The sequence below is a fragment of the Cygnus atratus genome, chromosome 17, assembly GCF_013377495.2.
Source record: "Cygnus atratus isolate AKBS03 ecotype Queensland, Australia chromosome 17, CAtr_DNAZoo_HiC_assembly, whole genome shotgun sequence".
Classification (NCBI taxonomy): Eukaryota; Metazoa; Chordata; class Aves; order Anseriformes; family Anatidae; genus Cygnus; species Cygnus atratus.
The window spans coordinates 8,758,740-8,780,745 of NC_066378.1; the positions used below are offsets into that span (position 1 = coordinate 8,758,740).

General features: G+C 40.9%; 1 protein-coding gene across 1 annotated transcript in view; it reads left to right on the forward strand.

Annotated features, from left to right (window-relative positions):
* Positions 1–22,006, forward strand: part of GALNT9 (polypeptide N-acetylgalactosaminyltransferase 9) — a 139,284-nt gene that overhangs the window by 16,188 nt on the left and 101,090 nt on the right. Inside the window, exon 2 of the mRNA XM_035556844.1 lies at positions 9,405–9,585. Coding sequence (XP_035412737.1) covers positions 9,405–9,585 — 181 coding nt within the window. The remainder of the gene's footprint in view (positions 1–9,404; positions 9,586–22,006) is intronic.

Sequence of the window (22,006 nt, forward strand, 5' to 3'; positions counted from 1 at the left end):
GAAAGCAAACTGATCTTTCTCTGTGAATGAGCTTTTTGATCATTAAAATTAAAATATAAAAAAAAAATCATAATCACTGATATTTAACTTAGAATTTTGCATATGGGATAGGGTCATGTTTTTTGTTTTTGTTTGTTTTTTTTTACTCAAAATTTAAGTTTAGAAATGTATCATATCTCTCCCCTGTCTAAGGATTCCTGCTCTTTAGAAATTGATTTTACTTATATCAAGGCTCTAACAAAACTCTGGCATCTCCCTTACTATCTATCAGTTTGAGATCGACATCCTACCTCACAAATGGGCTTTTATCTTCATCTCCAATGTCTGCGTAGCTCCTATTTCTTGGTCTTTCCAGTCATCAATCTGTTTATCTCCTCCTGAATTATCTGCTGTAATTAGAATACATTTTCTCCTCTCAAGGGGAAACCAGCTCCAAATGAGTATTCTGTAAAAGCAATTACTTTTGATATTAGATATCTGTACATAAAAACACAGTATTTCTTCCAATTAAAAAGCACTAATGAATTCTGTGTCCAGAGAGGGGAGTAAGCCTATGCAGTGCTACTGTTTCTGCTGAGCCAGTGAACAAAAAATGAGGCTTGTAAAAGGCTGCCAAGTCACTTCATCCCTCTGCCTCTATTCAGTGGTCTTCTCAAAGAAAAATGTCTTGGAGGATTGTCAGTCACCTGTGGATGAAGGCTGAGAAACAATATTTTAGGCTTCCATTTGAACAGAAAGAACGGTCTGGAAACAAGAGGTCAAGGTACAAAAACACTGCCACCTCCTAGTTCCTAGGGCGAAAAAGTTGTACAGTAAGAGCTTCAGCTTTGCAAGAAGTTATTGTACTTATTCCTTTTCAAACCATCAGCCACGGGATACTGTTTGTCTTCCCCATGCTGCATCTTCAGAGATACTTGGTGCTGATACTAGATACTAGGTGACATAAATCTTTCAAGCAAGGAAGCAGCAAACTTGATTACGTCTATAAAAAATGAGACTGTGTTTTGGATTTCAGATAAATGGAAGTGCTGGAGTCATTTAAATTGGATGGAGTTTTGTTCTTTACTCTCCTCTTTGTAAAGAGTTGGAGCCGGTGTCCCTGCAGAGTGTGATTTGTTGGATGTTTCTGTATGTAAAACTAAATCGCGTTCACCTACATCATTCATCCTAGCTCAGAAAGTAAGCACCTTTGGTATGGACAAAATTCAGATCAGTTCCCTGGGCAGCAAATCTTAGATATTAGGTAGGCTTGTTGAGAGGTGGTGTCAGAAGAAACTGATTTGGGATATGGAAAGTTGGGAGACGCAGAAGTAAGGGCCAGACTCTGTTTAACATTTAGATTGAGTCATGAGCCAGACACTACTGACTCCTCATGATGCATACTACTCTTTACAAAGTTGACTGAAATAGTTTTAATGGTGAAATAGTTTCAAAGATGACTTCCTTCTGGATACTGCAGATCCTTGTGCTTGCAGCTGCACAATGGTTTACTTTTCCAGGTTTAATTTCGATGCGCTGAGCTGCAAATACATTTACCAACATCTTTATGTCTGTGGGACAAAACAATTTTTGGATATTCTCCAAAATGATAATTTCAGAGAGCCACTCTTTAGCTATGATCATTTCTTCATTAACCAGGGTTTGTGCAGTACTGGTTGGAGCCAATGAAAGAAGCAGATAGCTGTTCTTGGCAAATTTTGGCATGGATCCCTCTGGCAAAAATGAAGTGTACAGTGTGGGAGAGGAGAGAAAAGAAAGCACAGGCTATAAAACTTGTTCAGCATTTTGGCAGAGTTAGGGTGCTGTTGCAGGATGGAGAAGAGAAAAATACCATCCTATATGTGATGCCATTAAGAGAGCCCATACCATTAGCATCTGCGAACCTCACAGGAAATCACTGTGTGGAAGATGCTTCGGTTTTTGCTGGAGTTGGCCTGTGAAAAAAACTGAATTTTTAAATTTCCCTGCTAACCACAGCAGGCAGTCACTGTTCTTGGTTTCTGGTTCTGCCACCATATCTTTTGCAATCCTGAGGAGATCCTTAACCTCATTTCTGCCCAAGGATAGGGAGGATGACTTCTTCCAACCTCAAGGGGCATTGGGAGTCCAGGTGTTCAGGAAGCACTGTGACATTTCAGTGACGGTTAAAAAAGAGCTCCCAGTACTGTCCATACAGTGGGGGCTGCTTTGTATTTAGTAGCCCAGCGAAAGGGCATGTGAGTCAATCCAAGCTTGTGCATGACTGAGCCTTTCTCTGATTTAAACATGGTATTTTGGAAACCATTTTCCTCATAGTTATTTTTAGGGCTCACTAAAATGGAGCTATAAACATCAAGACAACTAATGAGCTGAACCTGGTCTCGACTCTATGAACCTTTTTATTTTCACTCAAAAGATAAAACTGGCAATGCTAAAAGTCAGCTTTGTCAATCTATGTAGAGTTACTATTGCCCCTGATTTATTTTATTTTTTTTTGATTGTTCTTGGTTAAACAAGCATCTAAAGATTTTTATCGCCGTCCATGGTATGCAGGCATGTTTTCAAGTGAGAAATGGGAGTTGGAAAAGGAAGGATACAACTGTTATATTGATGAGTTTTATGTTTCCTGCTTAAAAGAGAAGTGTTTCAGGAGTTGCAGGTAAAACTGCTGGGTGACTGTGCCAGATTTTTTTTTTTAGAAGGAAATGGTTTATTCCCTCCTTTTAAGGTGCTAGGAACAGCATCGTTTTCTGGAGCTATTCTAGAGTGTAGCTGGTCAAAATGAAGAGTAGGTAAAGAGCCGCAGGTGCTGAAGGGGAAGGTGACCTTGCCAGAAGTGGCAGGAGGGCCAGGAAAAGGCTCTGAACAGCTCTGTGCTATTGTGAATGTGGGCATGTAATTATTCTCAGTTGCTTATCTTTAGTTTGAATTGGCAAAAGGTTAATTATGTCTGAGAACCTTGGCTGAACCTGATTTACAGCTGCCTGTAATTGTGTTGCAAAAATATATATACATATTTAAAAAAAAGACTTAAATAGTCACAAATGTATTTTGATCCTGCTTTTGCCATAGTTTCTCACGTAAATCTCTTCAGTAATTTTCCCATTGTGACAGGATTTATGGTGAAAAATAGAAGGTCTCTTTTCTTCCTAGAAAATTATGCATCCTGCAGAGTAATTAATCTAGTTAAGAAACTAAGACTGGTTCATTCTGCTCTCCATTCTCCCAGCAATTTCTGTCATATACAGAAATCTCTGCAGTGAGAACAATAAATTTGAAATGAATGACAGACACTAATTATTTCTGACCTCATTGTCATCTGCAGCATTGAACTGGGTATGAGTGATACCAGTGTACTGGCTGTAGATCTTCTCAGTCTAAAAATTTAACAAAAAGACAGCTTTAAAAATAGCAGTTCATTGGGCACTGCTAGTGTTGTTCCCTCTCTCCCCTCTCTGCCCATCACGGTTTCAGAGCTGAGTCAGCTGGCAGCGGGATTGCTGTCAATCCTTCGCCCTGACAAGAGCTGCCCTGTAGCGCCGGCAGCACCGTGGATGTACCCTGTCCTCAGCAACTTCGCAGGCTGGAAGAAATGGGAGAAATTCACACGGGAGAAATGGGTGCTAGTTACAGCCGCAGGGAGACAAGTCAAATATAAGAGGAGGATCTGGAAGCCTGCAGCAAGCTTTTAAAGAAGAAGAAAATGGAGAAGATTTCCTGTCTGATCTGCTTGGGTTAAAACCCAGATATATGCTGGGAATTGAACCAGAGTCACTTCCCCATCTGTCTTTTTTAGGTTTTGTGCTCCCTATCGTTGTAGGACCTGAACACCCAGCATATGAAATCAATAGCAATTGTCTCTCTGCCCAGCAGCAGTATTTCCAGAAACGTATCCTTTTCCCTGTTGTTCCAGTAGGTGAGACCCTCGGGAATGAATTCTCCCACGGGCAGTCCCTAAAGGCTGCCTGGGTTTTCACCGAGCAGAAAAAAAGAAACAGGACCCAAGGCACAAATGACTTTCTCTTTACTGACTCCCTGTCTTCGGCAACTGACCTATGCACCCTGTGGGGGCATTGTTGTAGAGTGTTCTGCTCCTCCACACCCTCCTGGGTTTCATTCCCATGTTCTGCCCCCTGGAAGGTCTCCGAGGAGATGGTTCTGCTCAGCAGCCCCAAACCATGGGGCGTTCGAGGAGGGAGGTCCAGCAGATGTGCTGAAAGGGGTCTTATCCACCAGCAGCCTCTGCCTCAACCGAACCCGTGGACACTGCCTCCCATCACCTTTCTCCTGATCCCATCTCTTATGACCTTTCTTTGAGAACATGCTGCTGAGCTGATACCCCTTTCTATTTATTTATTTTACCTTCATAAAAGGCTGACCAATGCAGGTGACTGTGGGTATGGGGGTTAGGGAGTTATGATCTTGACTTAGGTAGCCAGAGGGTAAAGCACTCTGTCGAGGAGACACTTGCTGAAGCAACAGGCAACCTTTTGAGAACAAAAATGCTATGCAGATGTTATTGTATGTGAGAGTCACATTGTGTCTAGCTAACCATCCAAGTGTTGAATAACATTGCCTGTAATTGCTGCATTTAACACACACACGTTTATAAATTATACTGTATTCATTGCTCCTGAGAACTTCTGGAGACAATGTAGTGCTTTTCTTGCAGAATGGAGCAACGCAATATAATTTGTGTAGTTGCTGCCATATCAATGCTAGCGCTTTGCTGTAATAATTGCAGGTCAGTTAGGCTAAAATTTGGGTAATAGAATGGGGAAAAAACTCACAGCAATGTGTTCTGACAGCAAGTCAGATGATGACTTTTTCCTAGAAGAAATCAGATTAGCAGCATGAAGAGCTAGAATATCAGATTTAGGAGTGAAGTATACGAAGTAATTGTCATTATGCATGGTTTGGAAGGCTATCTAGCTATTTCTCTCATAGGAGAATTTGCAAGCGAGCTGCTTGATGCCCCCTGTGTGTTGAAAGTTTCATTCCCCTCTTCCTTGTACCTTAAAGATGCAAGCATTTTGTTCTGTAAACTGCAGGAACAGGTAGTATAAAGAATGAAGTTTTCAACTACTGGAATTAAATCATTGCTTGAAGTCAAACAAGCATGCCACATCTTGGAGTCCCTTTCATCAAAGCAGGTCAGTTAACTTTAATGAACTCATCTTCAATTTGCTTTGATGTAACATCAGAACCCAGCCCAGATGATTCTAAACGATCAGCAAATAAATTTCCACGTTGCAGTCTTTCAAGGACATAGGCTTAATGAAGTATCTAGCTTTCTGGATTCTTTAGCTTCTGAAGTGCCTAATTTGACTCCCTTTTAATAAGGCCTGTTTGCTCTTTGTGGGTGGGGGAGGAACTGCTGACTTTTCTTGGCAACTGAGCCCTCTTTAAATGCCATGTGTAAGACGAGTAAAACAGGCATGCAGCATCTCTATTTTCCATTAGTGCTGTAAATCTAAGACCGTGTTCTGCAGGAAGATGAGGTTGCTATGTTCTTCCTTTAGGGGGGGGAGAGATCTGGAGTCTCAGACATGTCATTTCTGTAATTACTTGAGTAAGGACTAGTTGTCAGGCCGGGGACGGCAACCTTAGACACTTCTCTTCTGAAGGAAGTAATGTTAAACACTAAAGCTAGTCAAAGTGCCATATGGCCTCTCATCCTAAAGTGGAGCAAAAGAGAGAAACATTATAATTTCCCTCAAAATGAAGCTCCCTGAAATACTTTCAGATATATTTAATGTCTTAAAGTGCTGCATTTCATCAGGTCAAAGGAGTTTTGTTATTTGAAATCGGTAACTGCAACACAGCTCTTGAAGAGTTAGTCATGTTTCAACACAAACCATGGCTATCTGTTTCTTTGCTCTTCAGGCAGGAAATTGTTTCATTAGAGGAGTCACAGCCCCTAAATACTCGAAATATCATGATACCCATTTTTTGCTTACAGCTTCCTCCTTTTCACAACCCAGTTGGAGACAAGATTATATCAATTCCAAATTGTAAGCTTCCCTTGTGCTAGTTTCTCTCTGTCCCTGCAGAATGCAGAAATATAATACCAGCTACAGGTTGATCACTAACGTTACCCTAGTTATTTTATGATGATTGCTGAAAGCAACAATGGGAGGTTCTCAGAAATTTTCGAACCATTTTTAGTGGAAGAAAGATTCATAAGGTACATTTCTACAGAGAAATGTGAGCAATAAAAAAGAATAGTTTGGAATGCATGAAATAAATCTGTTCAATTTTCAGGGGGAAAATACTGTTTTTCAAGATATCATCTTGAGCTAACATTAGTCATTCAGAGTAGGAGCTCTTGGTGTGTTTATGCATAAATAGCAAACTGAAGGTATCATAATATTTGTAATAATTAAAACAGAACCAGTCAGGACTGCACCAGAGGATTACAACCAGTATCATAAGTCCTGGCCAGATTCAGCATGCTCAGTTGTGGCTCCTAGTAAGCAGTGATTCAACGCAGTGCTGTGATTTGGATTTGTCTCCGAGTGAACTGCTGCCAGTGTATTCAGCAGCAAACTGTGACTCATGAGCTAGCACTCACGGTCAGAGGTCTGGCTCGAGTCTGTTTTTCCTGAGAAAGGAGAAATCAGGCTTTCAAGTGGGCTAAGGTCAGTCTAAGATCACAATACTCTTACCCCCCACTGCTTTTGCACAGAGGAGGAGCGTGGCTGAGCCAAGTATGCAAAGACTTTCCAAATGCTTCTGCAAATACCTCGAGACAGTTCCATCATTTCAAGAGTAGCATAGTGCAATGAATTAAAATTATATAGATATCTGAAATAATCATCATAAACTTTGGAAACTTTTAGCTTACTTTTTTTGGAGCTTTTGCATTAGATCCAAATTGTCTGAGTTTTAGTGGTTTGTGTTGTTAATTCTGTGTGATTTATTTTATTTTATTTTAATTTATTTAATTTAATTTATTTTTTTACCAAAATGGTGATGAGTTAGAATAGTTGCTGTGCTGGGACTCCACTCAGTCCCTCTGAAATGATATCTTGCATTCTTCTTGTTCATTTTGTGACAGTATACAAGCAGTTTCCTGCTTGTCTTTTGGGTTAGTTCCATGCATTACTGGAGGAAAATGTGTCTGGGAGGGGAAGGCAGCCTACGTAGCCTTGGAGGAAGAGTAGTCACTAAACAGTGGGAGGGCTCACAGTGGGAGGGCACAGTGGGTTTTGCATTACCAAACACTGGGGGATGAGTTATCAAAGGTGGTCCGAGATCCCAGTTTGGTACTGGGACTGACTGAAGAGCAGAGCTGTCTACTGATATGACATTCCCTTGCCTTGAGTGTACCTTTCATTTTTACTGGCATTTTGTTTCACTTACAGCTTTGAAGAAGTTCATTGGTGATTAAACATCAGCATCTCAATCCCAGTGGCTTGGTGCTTTGGTCTTTTCTCTCTGTGTGTCCCAGCAAAACTAAACCTTGTAACAAGATTCTGTTATAAAGCTTCATCTTTCCACTTTCCTGTCATGCCTGGGTAGCCTGTGGGGTTTCTGCTCATCATTCTCTGCTTGATCTCACTTGCTAGTGACACGTGGAGCTCACCTCCCACACACCCCTGTAATGAGACCGTGGCTGCATGAGCTCCATGTTTTCCCATCTTTTCAACAATTCACTAGGCTTGAATGCTTACAGCTGTCTGAATTTTTCAAAAGCGTGGCCATGGCAAGGCTATTTTTCTGTAGGGCTCCCTTGTTTTCCTTCTTCTCTCCTTGTCCTGCTAAGACTCATGATTTGCTCTGAGACAGTTGAGCATTTCAGTATATGGTGATGTGAAATATGAAGAAGGCATCAAAGACACAAGGAAGATGTCCTGACTTGGGATCGCTGCAGTATGATGTCTGTATGTTAGTAGGGATGCCTGAAATTCAGTACCAAAATTCCTAAGTACCGCAGGTACTCGGTCCTTTTATGTTCAGGCAGACTCTTTGTAGTGTTGCATTTAACCCTAGCATGAGATTTCCTCATAAGCATCTATAGTAGAAAACGCTAACTTTACTCTCTCAAACCACTAATGAGCCACTGTTCCTCTCTTCTGTCCTTCTGTGGTTAAACAGAGATGATGGAGTTTTAACAAGTGAGGACAGTGTTAGCGATGAGATGCAAGATAAATTCCTGCATGAGGGGCTAAATTGTCACAGACCTTATTGTGACTTGGAGGAGCCATTCTCAGCTTTGTGCCGTCTTGCTTGTCTGTTGCTAGCAAATGTTGACAGTTTTTCTTTTCTCTGCCCTTCTCTCCCGTTTAATTATTTATTTGAAATATTAATGTATTCATTTTGAAAAATTCTTAATTTGGAAAATGGTGAGCAGGTCAAACTCTAATTGTTTTGCTCTGCATTGCAGATGATTTGGAGGATATTTACACATTTCAGTATGGTATCCCGAAGACTATTATGAATAACTTTTTAGCTTATAATGACTTGTTGATAGTCAGCCTTTTGGAAAGAAAAGCGTCGACATTAAACATAGGGTATTTGAGGAACTTATTTTTCAGAATTCAGCACCAAATTAAATGCCTGTTGCCATGGAAGATGTTCTTGGCAATGTGATCATATGGACATTTTAAACGTCTGTTTCATTTTGTTTTAAATGTATTTTTGAGTTGAGCAGTAATATACTAGTGAATAAAACCTATCAGATAATTGTTGACTGGCTAATGTCTTAGCACTGAGCATTGCTAGGTTAATTGTTTTATGTCAAGTGTGTCCAAACTTTCTGATCCCATAAACTTTATAGAGCTGAGTATCTTACACAGTTTGCATTTTCCACTTGGCATAGATCTGAAGGACAGAGAAAATCTGGAGCAATTCCAATTTCTCCCCATATTCCTTTTCCATCTCTCCTGAGTATGTGAACTTCTGCTGGACTTCATAAGTGATCTTGTTTGTGTAACGTTCAGTGGTGGTAACTGTCATTTGAACACACTCAGCAGGGAGGGTGCCTAATCCACAGAACAGGCCAATATGAGAAGTGGTAAGTTTGGTAACAGTTCCCTAAGACCTCTTAATATGAGTGTGTTCTGATTTTGTGTGTTTCAAATGCAGATACAGTGAGATGAAATCAAGGATAATTAGGCGTTTTGAAATGTTTGGAAACAAGATTCCTGTTTCCACGGAATTATGCAGGAAAAAAGGGAAATTGTGAAAGCTGATAATTACTTCTTTATAGTTTGTTCATTTGTAATTATGCAGTGATAATGCAAGATGTATTGATATGGGCTTTGGTTTGAAAAGCTGAGGATAATTTCTGCAGAGTCATGAGGGTTTCAGATCTGGGTTTTATGGGAGTTCAGATCTTGTTTTCTAAAAACTTCTGAGGTCAGAGAAGAGGTTAGATCCATTTCCTTTACGTTACCATTCAATTTTTTTCTTCCATTTAGGTCTCGCAAAGCCCATGGGATTAGTTGAAGGTCCAGGAGGCTTGGGCCAAGGAGGAATGGCTGCTACCCTGAGAGATGATAGCCATGAATCAGAGACTAAATATGAAGAATATGGCTACAACGCCCAACTCAGTGACAGGATATCTCTGGACAGATCCATCCCTGACTACAGACCAAAAAAGTAAGCTGAATTCCACATTATTATTACAGCAAGTGATTGATTGTTGTTCTCTGGACCCTTGATGACAATTATTTTCTCCACATCCCTTCCTGGTTAGCCTGACAACATTTAGTCATAGAACCATTGGGGTTGGAAAAGACCTCCAAGATCACCTGATCCAACTGTCCCCCAACCACCAATATTACCCACTAAACCATGGTACTTGCACATCCAACCTTTTCTTAAAGACCCCCAGGGACGGTGACTCCAGTTTAGTGAAAATTAAAAAGACCAACTGCCATCTCAAGCATGAAGTACTGCATCAAATGCATAGCTAATTCTGTGAGTAATGCATTAATACACACATTCAAGGCCACAGATCAAAAATTACTTGGGGATATTGATGTTCGTTGGGTTTTGTTCACTTGGAGAAGGCCAGGTAAGACAGCTGAGCCCACCATCAGAGCTGGCAGCCTTAGTCTGCTTCTTGTAGTCAGGTGCCATGGAAGGTGGGGCAATGATAACAGGTACTTTGTAGACACTTAAACAAATAAGAACAATCCCTAGCAAATCTGCCTTTTCTTTAGTTGCACTTCATGTTCTTAGATTTGCTTAGTTGGAGTCTACTGTATGAAACATAAAGTGTAATTCATCAGGGTCCTGTAATTGCAATTAGATTTTTTTGTCTTTGGAATGTGTGTATATTTTTATTCTAGTGTTATAGAATTCACATGCCTGGGTTATGTTTGACAATGGAATTGTATGTTTAAGATTTGTACTGATTTGTTGTGTTTTTTATAAAATGCCTTTCAAATCTTCTATGTTTGTGGAGTTATGCATCTTCCAGATGAGACATCCTCTCTGTCATCCTGTGAATGACAATCAGTAATGTCTTAATGCCGAGGAGATCAGCAGCAATGCCTAGTTGCTCTCAGGAGACAGAATTGAAAAGAATACTTAATTAATTTCTAATAATAATCTTCAGTTTTAAAAAACCCACTGGGGCTCCTAGACACAACTGAAAGTTAAATAAAAAAATATTGTATTAAGTGGAGAGAAAAGTTTAGCCAAGCAAAACAGCTGTGCTCTGTGAGTAGATTGCAATTGAATTAGGATTTTAGGCAGTTCAAGCTGCCAAAAACAAAATCCAGCAAAACAAAACTTCCGCTTAACCACAAATTTCATTAGCTGTGTTACATATTAATCTAATCTCAGAAGTATTGACTCAGCATTTGTTTTCTCAGACGCTTGTTATACAAAAGAAAACCTAGATTAAAGAGGTGGCAAAGAGAAAAATAAGATACTGCTTATATGTCACATTTGTGTCAATGTATCATAAAAATCTACCATGAAATAATCCTGGGAAAAAGGTAGTCTGCAGTTATCATGCAAATATTTGAGCTGCACATCAGAGCTGGTTCAAAGTCCCTTAAAATCGGTGTGAAATTTTTCAAGTGATCCTCAGCGAGGTTTGACCTGGCCTGTTGTTAGCTGCTACAGTCAGGTGGATAAGAAATGAGAATGCTCTACCAGGAAATAGAAAATCAAAGGTTGCAAAGCTTGAATCTAGCTCAGCAGCTCTGGGAAGGATGAGAGCGTTTGCAATGCAGTGCTGTTTCACTTCAGGTTATACTCTTCCACAGTTTTACCTGGAAGCTTTGATGATTCATTCAGAGAAGCCATTTGACATGCTCGTTTTGGTAATCTTGTCAGGCCGTGCTGCATGAGTAACGGTCTGAGGTACTGGGAGAACGGCCTTCCCTGTGGTGTTTAACGCTCTTGAGATGGTTCTAGTTAGACCTCAGTGCTGGAATTGAGTCTAGATACTTACAAGTTACAAGAAAACCCTTCCGATTAAAATTCCTTTGAAAAATGAGTGAAAGTTTGGGGAAGGCAGAAGGTCTTATTATATGAAGAGTTTTATCCACTTGTACCAGAGAAGATTCAGCTGTCATTCGGTTGCCATATTCTATTAGAAATTTCTGCTGTCTTTCTCATGAGCAGCATCTTTATTTTTTTGTCTCTGACACCTACAGATGCGCACACAGTCAAATCCAGGCTCTCTCGGGAGCTCTCTCATGTTGAGAGGCAGTTTTCACTCCCTACTTGTGGCACATATTTGCATGCCAGAGGCCAGAACAGTCAACCTCTTCTTATTCACTGTGTAGTACAATGCCTGAATGCTTACTTAACAGGTGATAAGTGTGCATTGTAGCCATAAGGCAAAGCTGAGTTTGACTTTCTGCATGGTTTAGATACTCTGCTCTAATTCTGTACTGGAGACAACTAAACCACCAGATCTTTGAGATAAGCTTTAGGAAATAGCTATGGGAAAATCACTCTTTGTCTGACTTTGTATGCAGCCCTTCTCAGTCTGCTTGTCATTTATATTTATGTTATTCCCTCTATATTCCATTTTTAAAAAGGAAGGACTTTTCATTTTTAAGTTGAGAAGCAGGGTGGAATTAATGCCCAAGACAATGCATGAAGTCCATGGCCAGTCTGTGAGAAAACCAGAAAAAAAAAATCATCTGGGTTGCATAGACATGATTTATGAAAGTAAACATGATTTTGCTATACAAATATGGAACTTGTAATATACCAGGCTTAGTCTTCTTTTAGAAGAAATTTGATCAGAAATATCATCTTTTAGTTCATCTTGTCTTTGAACTCTTTGTTTATTTTTGAACCATCTTTGTCCAGTATCATCTTCTGGTAGAATAAGCATTTTCTCCCATCCTCTAGTATATCTTCAGTAAACACGCAGCAGTATAATTGCTTTTCAGGAGGTATTTTCATTCCCACACAGCAAATTAAAAAAAATAGTAATAATAATGTTGCACTAAAGAGGTGCACAGTCAGGCAGCGTGACCAAGAAGGCTCCTAAATTGGAATCACCTCCGTGTCCTTCCACTGCAGTAAAATTGCAAGCCTGGATGGGGAGTCAGGATGCTCTCAGGATGCTTTTCCCATGCACTCGCATCGTGCTCTGCCTTCCTACCTGCTGCCAGTGCAGATAATGCTTGGAGCTCAGAGCCTTTTCTTCAAGATGGGAATCGCTCAGTCAGTGCAGGGGACAACAGCAGATTTTGTGCATGTTGTGTTTGTGTGCCAAATCGGAGCAATGACAGTAAATAGCTTGCTTGCGATTACAATTCACACAATAATTACAAAATTATAGTTTGATCCTAACATGGTGTAATAAATGTCTCAGCTTTTTTTCTCTGATATTGCACCTCCCACAGTTTGAATGCTTGCCCTGTCTCTCTGCAGAATGCAGACAACCCTGGGGAAAACAGTTCAAAAACATACTGTGAGTTGATATTTCAAGCTATGTTTAGTTTCAAGAGACATGTAATATAGAGCTGTTGCAATTTTGTTTTATAAAACAATGCAAAGCCTCCCAACACCTCATGAGTTTATTCAATGTGACCTTGAACAGTATTTTTCATCTTACATTGGATTTCATCTAAATCCAATGTGCTGATTTTAAAGTTGTGCTGATGATCTTAGCATATTTTTGTAATTCTTAAAAGTGACTTTTTGCCTTGAAGCTGCTGAGTACTGTGCAGCTGAGTGCTCTGAGAAGATGCAGGGGCCAAGTAGCAGGAATGAAATGTGTTTGAGTTCAATGTGGAGCAGAATACTCGGGATTTGTTATGCTTGATGGATGAGTACGTACAAATGTTCCGCTAATAATTGTAGTATTGGAGTGACCTGAGATTTTGTTTCATTTACTCAGAGAAAAGGGGTCGATATCTTGTTGGTATGTTAAAGTACATGAAAATAAATGTAAAACAGTGGTCTAGTTGGTACTGTTATTAACTATATAAATTCCAGGGTAAATTTTATAGAAGTACTTATGAAATCTACCTTAATGCCAAAAGACTTTTGCAGGATTGTTTTTGTTACAAGGGAACCCATAATGCTTGTGATGGGATTATTTTCATCCTGTGCCATATAGGCACATACCAAGCTTGAAAAAAATTTCTCAAGTTAAGGAAATGTCAAAAGAAGGTAGGGGACAAGGAAAGTAGTAAAGGTCTCTGCATGTCCCTGCTGCAGCCCCATTTTGCTCCCCATCTGCTAAATTTTTGCAAGGGCCGTGCCACCATGGAAAATATGTTGTGGACAGCTCAGAGTGTTTAAAATCCTGACCTCTGTTCTCAGCAGTGACATATCAGCAGGACTTTCTAGCCCTCACTAACGTACCCTATTTCCTTCGCGCAGTGGAGAAGCCTCTCTTGTAAGGAGCAGGTTATTTTTCCCCTGGAAGCACATGGCTAAGCTAGGGCTTGCTCTGTGATTCTCTGGGTTATTTAACAGTCAAATGTCATTGGATTCAATTCCATTTATGTTCTTCCATATTCAGAATGAGGGTTGTGATGACATGAACCTGAGTAATAAGCACAGATGAAGTCAGTATTGTCCAGTGGCCCTTCTGTATATGCATGGGGAAGCATAAGCACATCTATCTGTATCAGTTGACTCTACCGATGTGTATAGATGTAGAATGGCCTCAAATCCTACCATGGACATGCAGAGAAATCTGCTAGGCTGCGTGCATGCTCTTCTTACCATAATGTCAAAGGGACAGTGATTAGTCAAAGATAGGTCTGGAACAACACAGCCAAAATTCAGACAGATGTCTCACGCTTTGAAACAGAAGTGCTGAGTCAACCACCTAAATCCCTGCTTAGTTGTCTGACTTCAAGTGATTTAATTTGTTAGGGGTACTGAGAGCAAAGAGAGAGAGCAGGGTTAGCTGGGGCGTGCTGATTTGGTATAACAGGCTCCAGGAATAGCTGCAGCCATCCTTTTACCTATAAAACCCTACAGGATTTCATCCAAAGTCCAGGGGAAAGCCCCCAAAATTTCCAACACTGTTTATTTTGCAATGTGGCACCCTGGAAAACTGGGAAGTGTCAGATAACCAGATGTTTCAGATGTAACCATCTTTTCTCACGTTAACCTCAATTCCCCTGTTCTTTTTAGTGCATGGGCTGGATTGCAAGAAGTTGAATTAAGCAGGTTGAACACCTGTAAATCTGGCATTCTCTAACTTTCTAACACTTGACTTTGCAATTTAAATAACTTTTGGGGGTTGTCTGCATGCAGGCCACATCCACACATATGCACACATGCACTTGTCAAAACCACTTGCTGGGATGCATTATGCATACTTCTGAGAAAAGTTAATGTGATCCTGGAGCTTCCATAAGGGCTAAATTGGCTTTTACAAGAAATTGTCGCCGCTTGGTGAAGATCTTTAATTTAACTGATCTTTTCTGTGCAACTTGATGCCGAGTGCATTGTGGCAGTTCAGTGCTGATAATAATACCGATATATGGATTCAGTCTGCTGGCTCTATCAGCCAAAGAAAATATTTCTTTGTGTTATGGTCATGGATGTTTGTACTGAGAAAATTCAGCCCTAAAGAACAAACTTATTAATGCTGAGGCAACTCAAATCTTTAGCCGTAAAAAGCAGAGGAATCCAGGTCTTGAGGAAATTACGTTCATTTATTCAGCTCTTGTATAGAGGCAAGCATTTCTGTAGCTTGCTATAGACATTTCACAATAGCAAAGGGATTGCATCTCTGATGCTCTGAAGTGTAATTAACGGTTCACTCCACACTATAACTAAGGAAAAACTTTTTTAATTACCAATCAGAAAGGATTCTGGAATTGATCAAATAGTGCTATCAAGGGGGCAGACTTAGTAAATAGACATCTGATTTGTTCATTCAAGGGTTTAATAACAGTAGCTCGTCCAAGGCCAGTCGCTAGAAAGCAGCCTTTCTGTACGAGATTGCCCGTCAGTGGCTGGGGAGCTCAAGCCTTTGGAGGGTGCAGGGAGCTCCCCGTAAATTTTGACCCTTTCTTCAGGCTCGCAGAGGTCTGTGGGCTCGCTGTGATTTTTGCGGCATCCGTCAGCAGCTCTTGAGCCACATCACACGTGCGTTTGCAAGCTCTCTGTTGCGAGGGCAGGAGCAGCGGTCTGGTGCCATGGCCCCTGCTCGAGGCTGCTGGAGCAGGCAGCTCCTCTGCCTGTCCGTGTTGGACAGCCCTGCAGGAGCAGGGCAGGGAGGCAGATGGCTTTCGAAGAGCATCAGCTTCTGGATCAATGGATTGGAGAGGGCTAGACCTGGTGCTGTTTGATTTTCTCCACCTCTGCAGCTTTCTCTGCCTCATGACCCACTTTTCAAATCCTCTGGGGACACCGGGTGTTCTTCGCGCTGCTTAGAGAAATGACAGAAGAATCTCCAAATTAAAACAGACCTTTAGGATTCTTCCCAGATTAACCAGAGCGCGATGTAATGGGCCCCTTTGCAAGAAACATTTGAATTGGAACAGATCCATAGCTGTTCAGGAACCAGAATTTCTGATTAGCAGAAAATGGCAACTTAAAACACACAAAACCTGCAAATATTCTATATCAGGCTGAACATCTTCTATAAATGATAAATTTACAAAATTGTTTGGACCAATTACACTTTTAGATTCCCATGAAAAATTTAGTTTTAAAACAATGACTTTTCTATCAATATTCTCTACCAACACTTTCAGATTAATATCAGGTTGAAGTGAAGTGAAACAGTAGTTGAAATTAAACATTTCCTTTTTTCAGCTTGGTGTTTCACAATCACAGTGTAGGCAGAAGAGTATTTTAATTTAAGTGAGGCTTCTTTTTTAATGGGAAACTTTTCAACTTTGGGTTATTTTTTTGCACCCTTTGCTAATATATCTAAAAAATCCTCTTAAAATTCTGAAAAGTCCATTTTACCCATTCTGCTTGCATTTATGAAGTTTAAGCAAAGAAAGGGAAAAACAGACATAGAAAATGGAGTGGCCAGAATTATCTCTGGGCAGCAGCTTGGGCTCATTTACTGGAGGAAAATTGTATAAGAGATGAAACTAACGGAAGGGTTTTAATTAGATCCCAAATCAATGTCCAGACGCAGATTTTGAACAGAGCAAAGGGAGCATGTGTGTATGTGTGCTCTGGGACTTTATATGGACCTCAGCCAGCCCTGCCAAGTTGCACGGGTTGGACGTTTTCCTCGGGCTGAGTCCCTGCAAAGAGCCCAGGCACCCTTGCACACACGCTGCCCTGCGTGCACAGCCGGCACTGCAGCTTCCAGGAGGGGTGCTCCAGGTGGAGCTGACTTTCGGGCTTTCCTTTGTGCCCAAGAGCAGCAGGGACTGGTGTGCCCCAAGTAAATCCCGGTGCTGCTTTCTCTGCAAAGAGCTGGGCTCTGACCAGCTACTGCACAGCGTTCAGTGCTGTAGTTCTGACTCAGCTCATTTGGGATATCAGCTGACAACCTAAATTTGCTCATACTGCTGCCTCAGGGCCAGTTGTGCTTATTTGTGTATCCCTCTCTATGCCAAAGGCTTATCGCTGCATTTTGAGATGTTTCCTACTTGGCCGCAAAGGGCTGAGGCTGGAACTGTGCAAGCCCACAAAGGAATGGGAAAATCACTTGCTCCTTTGGCTGGGAAAGGGAACTCCCTGTGAACCACAGATACTACCAGCCAGACCCTGCACGTTACACCCAGTGCCCTGCAATTGTACTCTGACTATGTAGCCCTCACTGAGACCCGTATTCGTGATTTGACTCTATTTATAAAGGTACTGTAAGTCTTCTCCCAGCCTCTCTTGGAGCATGAATATGATGATACATTAATTGGAATGTGGACTTAAAACTTTGTCTCCAGCACCTCAAGTTACCATTAGATCTTTGAATATTCAATTAGCTATTGAATTTCTCCAACAAGAAGACTGCCTGAGGATGAGACTAACACTATGACCACATTTTCCAATAATAATAAAAAAAATCACTGAGTAACTTTCTAACCAGTGTTTGAGGCCAGCTGATCATCGGGATGATTCTCAGATTGCCTTTGCTTGATCTCGTACTGCCTTTTGCAGTAGGGCATGACCATGCAGTAGGACCATGAGAGTGCCCAGACTGCAATAAAGTAATGCTCAGCTTTCTGCTCTGCTGTTCATAAGGGTGGGTGACCCCCCAGGGTACCAGAGTTTTCTGCAGGGCATGGCTCCTAAGCAGATTCGGACTCCGTTCTGTGTCCATGGTAGCAGCACTGGACACGTGGCAATATCTCGCAGTTATTTCTGATATGCAGTAGAAGTTTTCTCTGGCTTTTCCCATCAGGTGCATTATTGATTCCCTTTTGTTTAGTACTAGTTGGGCTTTCCAATTTAGTAGTGACTTTAATTATACCACAAGGCGTGCAACATAGATCTTGATTATTAACACTAGTCCATTGGATAATGAAAGGAGGACTAGCAGGTCTAAATTAAACAGAATCATAAAGATGAACAACCTTTTCCAAAAATTCATCTTACATTCAAATGCAGTAATTTTCCTCTTGTTACATTTTTGCAGTGTCTTTGTGTATATTAATTGTTGAAGACGAGTTCTGCATGACTGTCAGCATTAATAAATGAAGATTTAGTGGAGGCTGAATTTGATTAACTAGGGAGCATGAAAAATAACTGATTGCAATGTGGTGTTTGAATGCAGTAAGACTGGAAGCCATTCCCTGCAATTTGTCTGCACCAGAAAGTACTTCTGAATACATGAATAGCTTACCTAAGGTGGGTTGCATAACACTGACTAAAAATTAGACATATAATTTAAAGTGGTCAACTAGGCTGCCTTTATATTCAGTGGAGGAGGAGAAGACATGGAAGCATTGCCGTAGATGTGTAGTATGTAACGTCCTCTGAAGGTCTCTCCCTCAGGAACCTAGGACAGTCAGTTTAAATGGAGTTCCAAGTAAATCTGGTACAAAATGTTAACAACTCCAAGGCATAAAGAAACAAGAGGGAATTTCTGTATGAGTAACACGTGTTGAAGAATGACCTTCCAACGTGGGCAAGCTGACAAGGTCCCCACGCAGCGTAAGGCTGGAGGCAGCATGCTTTTCAGCTAGGAGGAACAGAAAAGATGACCAAGAATATGCTTTACATCCTCAGTGTTTCTTACAGAACATAAACTAAATGTGTCTCGTGACCCACGCCCTTACAGGTGCCTTAAACACAGTTTAAGAGTGTACTAAGAGAGTGTACTAATTTTCTGAACTTGAGAGTGACAATATTTTCATAGCAGGAGTATTTTCCCCTTAAGAAGAGTAATTGTGGGGGTGCCGTCCTCAAATTGTGTATGTATCTGTGATGCGGAAGCACTACTGAGGTCCAGCAGTGACTTGCAGCCGTCTGTAGTTGTGGGTTGGCAGTGTAGAGTTTTTCATTTCCCTCCCCTGAGCCTGTGGCTGTTGGCTGCGCGCTATCAGTGCCGGGGAGAAAAGGATATTCCTGTAAATTTCTGAACTGTCATGTTGTGTTACATTCCCTGGTATTACATTACAGGATAAAAAGAGGTAACAGAACAAGCCAGGCAATGAATTCAGGGCTGTATTATTATTATTTTTTCCTTTTATGTCATCTTACCTGCATCTCTGTTACACTATACCTGGTATTCTTACAGCTTCGAAGAAGTTCTTCCCATGTCTTTAGGTGAAGTTGTTCCCCTTTCCTAGCTTAAAATGTGCAAATTTAGTTCAGCTGACAATAAGAAGTATGTATTATCTCCAACTGCCTTCCTGATGTAACATTAAAAATTAGCTGATTTTGGTACTTGTTTTAGTTGGATGGGTTTCACAGTATAAAAAAGTCAAGGTTTCAGGTCAAATAACATAAAGGTTTTTTAGTTGTTGTTTGTGTCTTTGCGATAAAAACACGAACAGGCCAAAATGTCAGACAATTTACTCTTCATCTGAAATAAAACTGAACTGTGGACTCCGAGTTGATGCTGTGTTTCATTTTAATAGTGTCACTTCTTGTTTTGCCCATGTCTCTTGTTTTGAGCGAATTTAGTGCTAATAAAAATGAGAGACTCTTAAAACTAGCCTTTGCCAGAAGTACTGGGCTGTCACAGTCTGGCAAATGTAAGCTCCCCGTCTTGATTCTCTTGATCTAGGTGCTTTCCAAGGTTTTGTTTCTCTGAAACAGCACCTGCCACTTGAGGTGTTCGATAGTTTTATGATGTTGAAGTATGGGGGCTCTATTCTCTGTTTCTCTAGCTTTCTGAAAAAATCTTGTCTTCTGTTGTATTACCTCTAAACTTTATGCTATGGTCTCAAAAACAAACCAGAGTCAAACCAGGTCACCTTGCCAGGTGGAGGTCTAATAGGCACTTCCAATGCAGTCTGTGCACTTTTCCCTCAACTTCTACCAAACCAACTGGCTATCACAGTAAGAAACTATTGCTCAGCTGGAAATATGCCATTCTGACCTGCATCCTTTCGGCTACAAGAAATCCTGCAGCAGTTCAAAGTCCCCTCCTGGACACTTCTCCTGAAATGTGGTGCAAGCCCTGAGGAGCAGGAGCCCCAAGCCTGTGCCTCGATGTCCCTTTTGTAAAGCCAGCACCAGGCTGATCTCGGTCATCTCTGTTTTCTGGCTGCCTAGGAGTATATAAATGACCCTTGTGGAGTAGGCAGTTTGCAGTATAGGTTCCTAAGGCTCAGAAAATCCTCTCTCTGTGTAAGTGTATAAGGGAAGGAGATCAGTGTGTGAAATGTGGTGTAAAATCAGATTCCTGATATCTGTGGTTCTTGACAATTTTGTGCGTTGGGAAGAACAGCCTTGTGAGCGCTGGGGAAACTCAACTGGGAAATTTAATTTTTCACACAAAGCTTGTGATGATACTTTAACAAGATGAAGTATGGTAAAGGCAGGGTTACTGGGGACAAGAAGAGCATTCTCTGTGTGCCTAGTATATCATCTTTTTCATTTAGTGTGCAAGTAAATGCTCTGTCTTAGAAAGATGAGTAGCCCAAGTTTGTAATTAATGAGTATTGGAGGCAAAGTTCCTCTTTGCCAAGAAAGTTGGTATGGGTTGCAATTTCTAAAGGTAAGAATCTTCTGTGTCTTACTGTGACAAACTTTGGTATATACGTTATTATGTAAGTGAAAATAACATTTGGAATATGCTGCAAATCAATGTTTCTTATCTCCCCTCCCCAGAAAGAAAGCTGGGAGGCCCTTGCTCAGCAGAAGGTTAAGGGTAGTGAGAGAAGAGGAGGCAGCATTATTCTCTGTTTTCTGCAGAAAATTATAATATAGTCAATACATCATGTAGGGATCACTTAAGCAATAACAAGAAGCCATTCAATGGAGGAGAACAGCAGAGCTGGCTACCATGCAGAAAGACATCTCTCTCCTAATATGTCTGGATTAAACAGAGAAAATGAGGACAATTGCTATGCAGACATCAAGCAAAATCCAAATTCCCTTGGTCTAAGCAGTGCTCCCACAATTTTTAGTGAGTGCGTGTGGTGGGATTTATCAATGAGGCATTAGACAACTTTAAATTACAGGAGATTTCATCTAATTGTGTATTGCTTATGCAGAAAGCTCTCTGTCTCTCAGCTCCTAGAAATGAAACCCCGTGGAGCTGCATTTTACCTGTGCGAGATGCCTCTGGATTGTCAACTAGTTTCTTAATTAGTTTATTTGCTTCTTTGCTCCAAGGGATGAGTGTATTATTTATTCTATGCTTCCAGACTTTTGTTAGTCTGCATTTATGTATTTTGTCTTCAAAATGACCTAGCACTGGGCTAGCCTCTAGGGTAGTATGAAACATACCTTCCTGGCAGAGATGGTAGTTCAGACTTGACTAATGGTAAAATAATATTAATAGTGGCAATAATAATTAAAACAATACACTAAAATACCCTTGGGTGCTGTTGCTAAGTTAGACTGTACCCCTAAAATTCCAAAGGAAAGGCATAAATTTTAGTTATTTCTATCCACAAAGTGAACAGTTGTCTCATTCAGCAGCCAGAGTAAGCTTTCATCTCCTCCATGGATGTTTCATTAGGACGCAGTTCTCCCAGAGGGTCATGGTGCAGTTTACATTAAACTCAAGATAAAAATGACATTGAAGCTTTGCTCCTGTATTTTCTTCACTGCCTGGAAATAAATACATGACCTACAGCTAGTTCGGTGGCTTATTGCCGTGGTGTTATTAACCCAAGTGTACCCAAGAGGCGGGGAATTTGTGTTCTGTTTGCTCGGAGAGGAGCACTCAGCTCCTTTGCCTGACAGATCAGGGAATCTGCGAGTCGTGGGGGGAAAGTTTCTGTACGAAAAGGCTTGAGCAAATAGTCTGGATGAAACAAGTTGAACGTGTCTGTCTATAGATAAGGGATGAAGAAGGGCATGGTTGTGAATACAGCTTCAGTCTGCTGGGCGGGTGGTTAATGGAAATGATCTGTTCTTCCACTGCAGAGCACTTAGTTCTAGGTTTCTCTCTGATGGCAAACTAATTCAAATCCTCAAACACTGAGGGTGTGACTTTAAAATATCTATTGGCCTATAGGAAGCAGGAAAAACCACCAGACAGCAC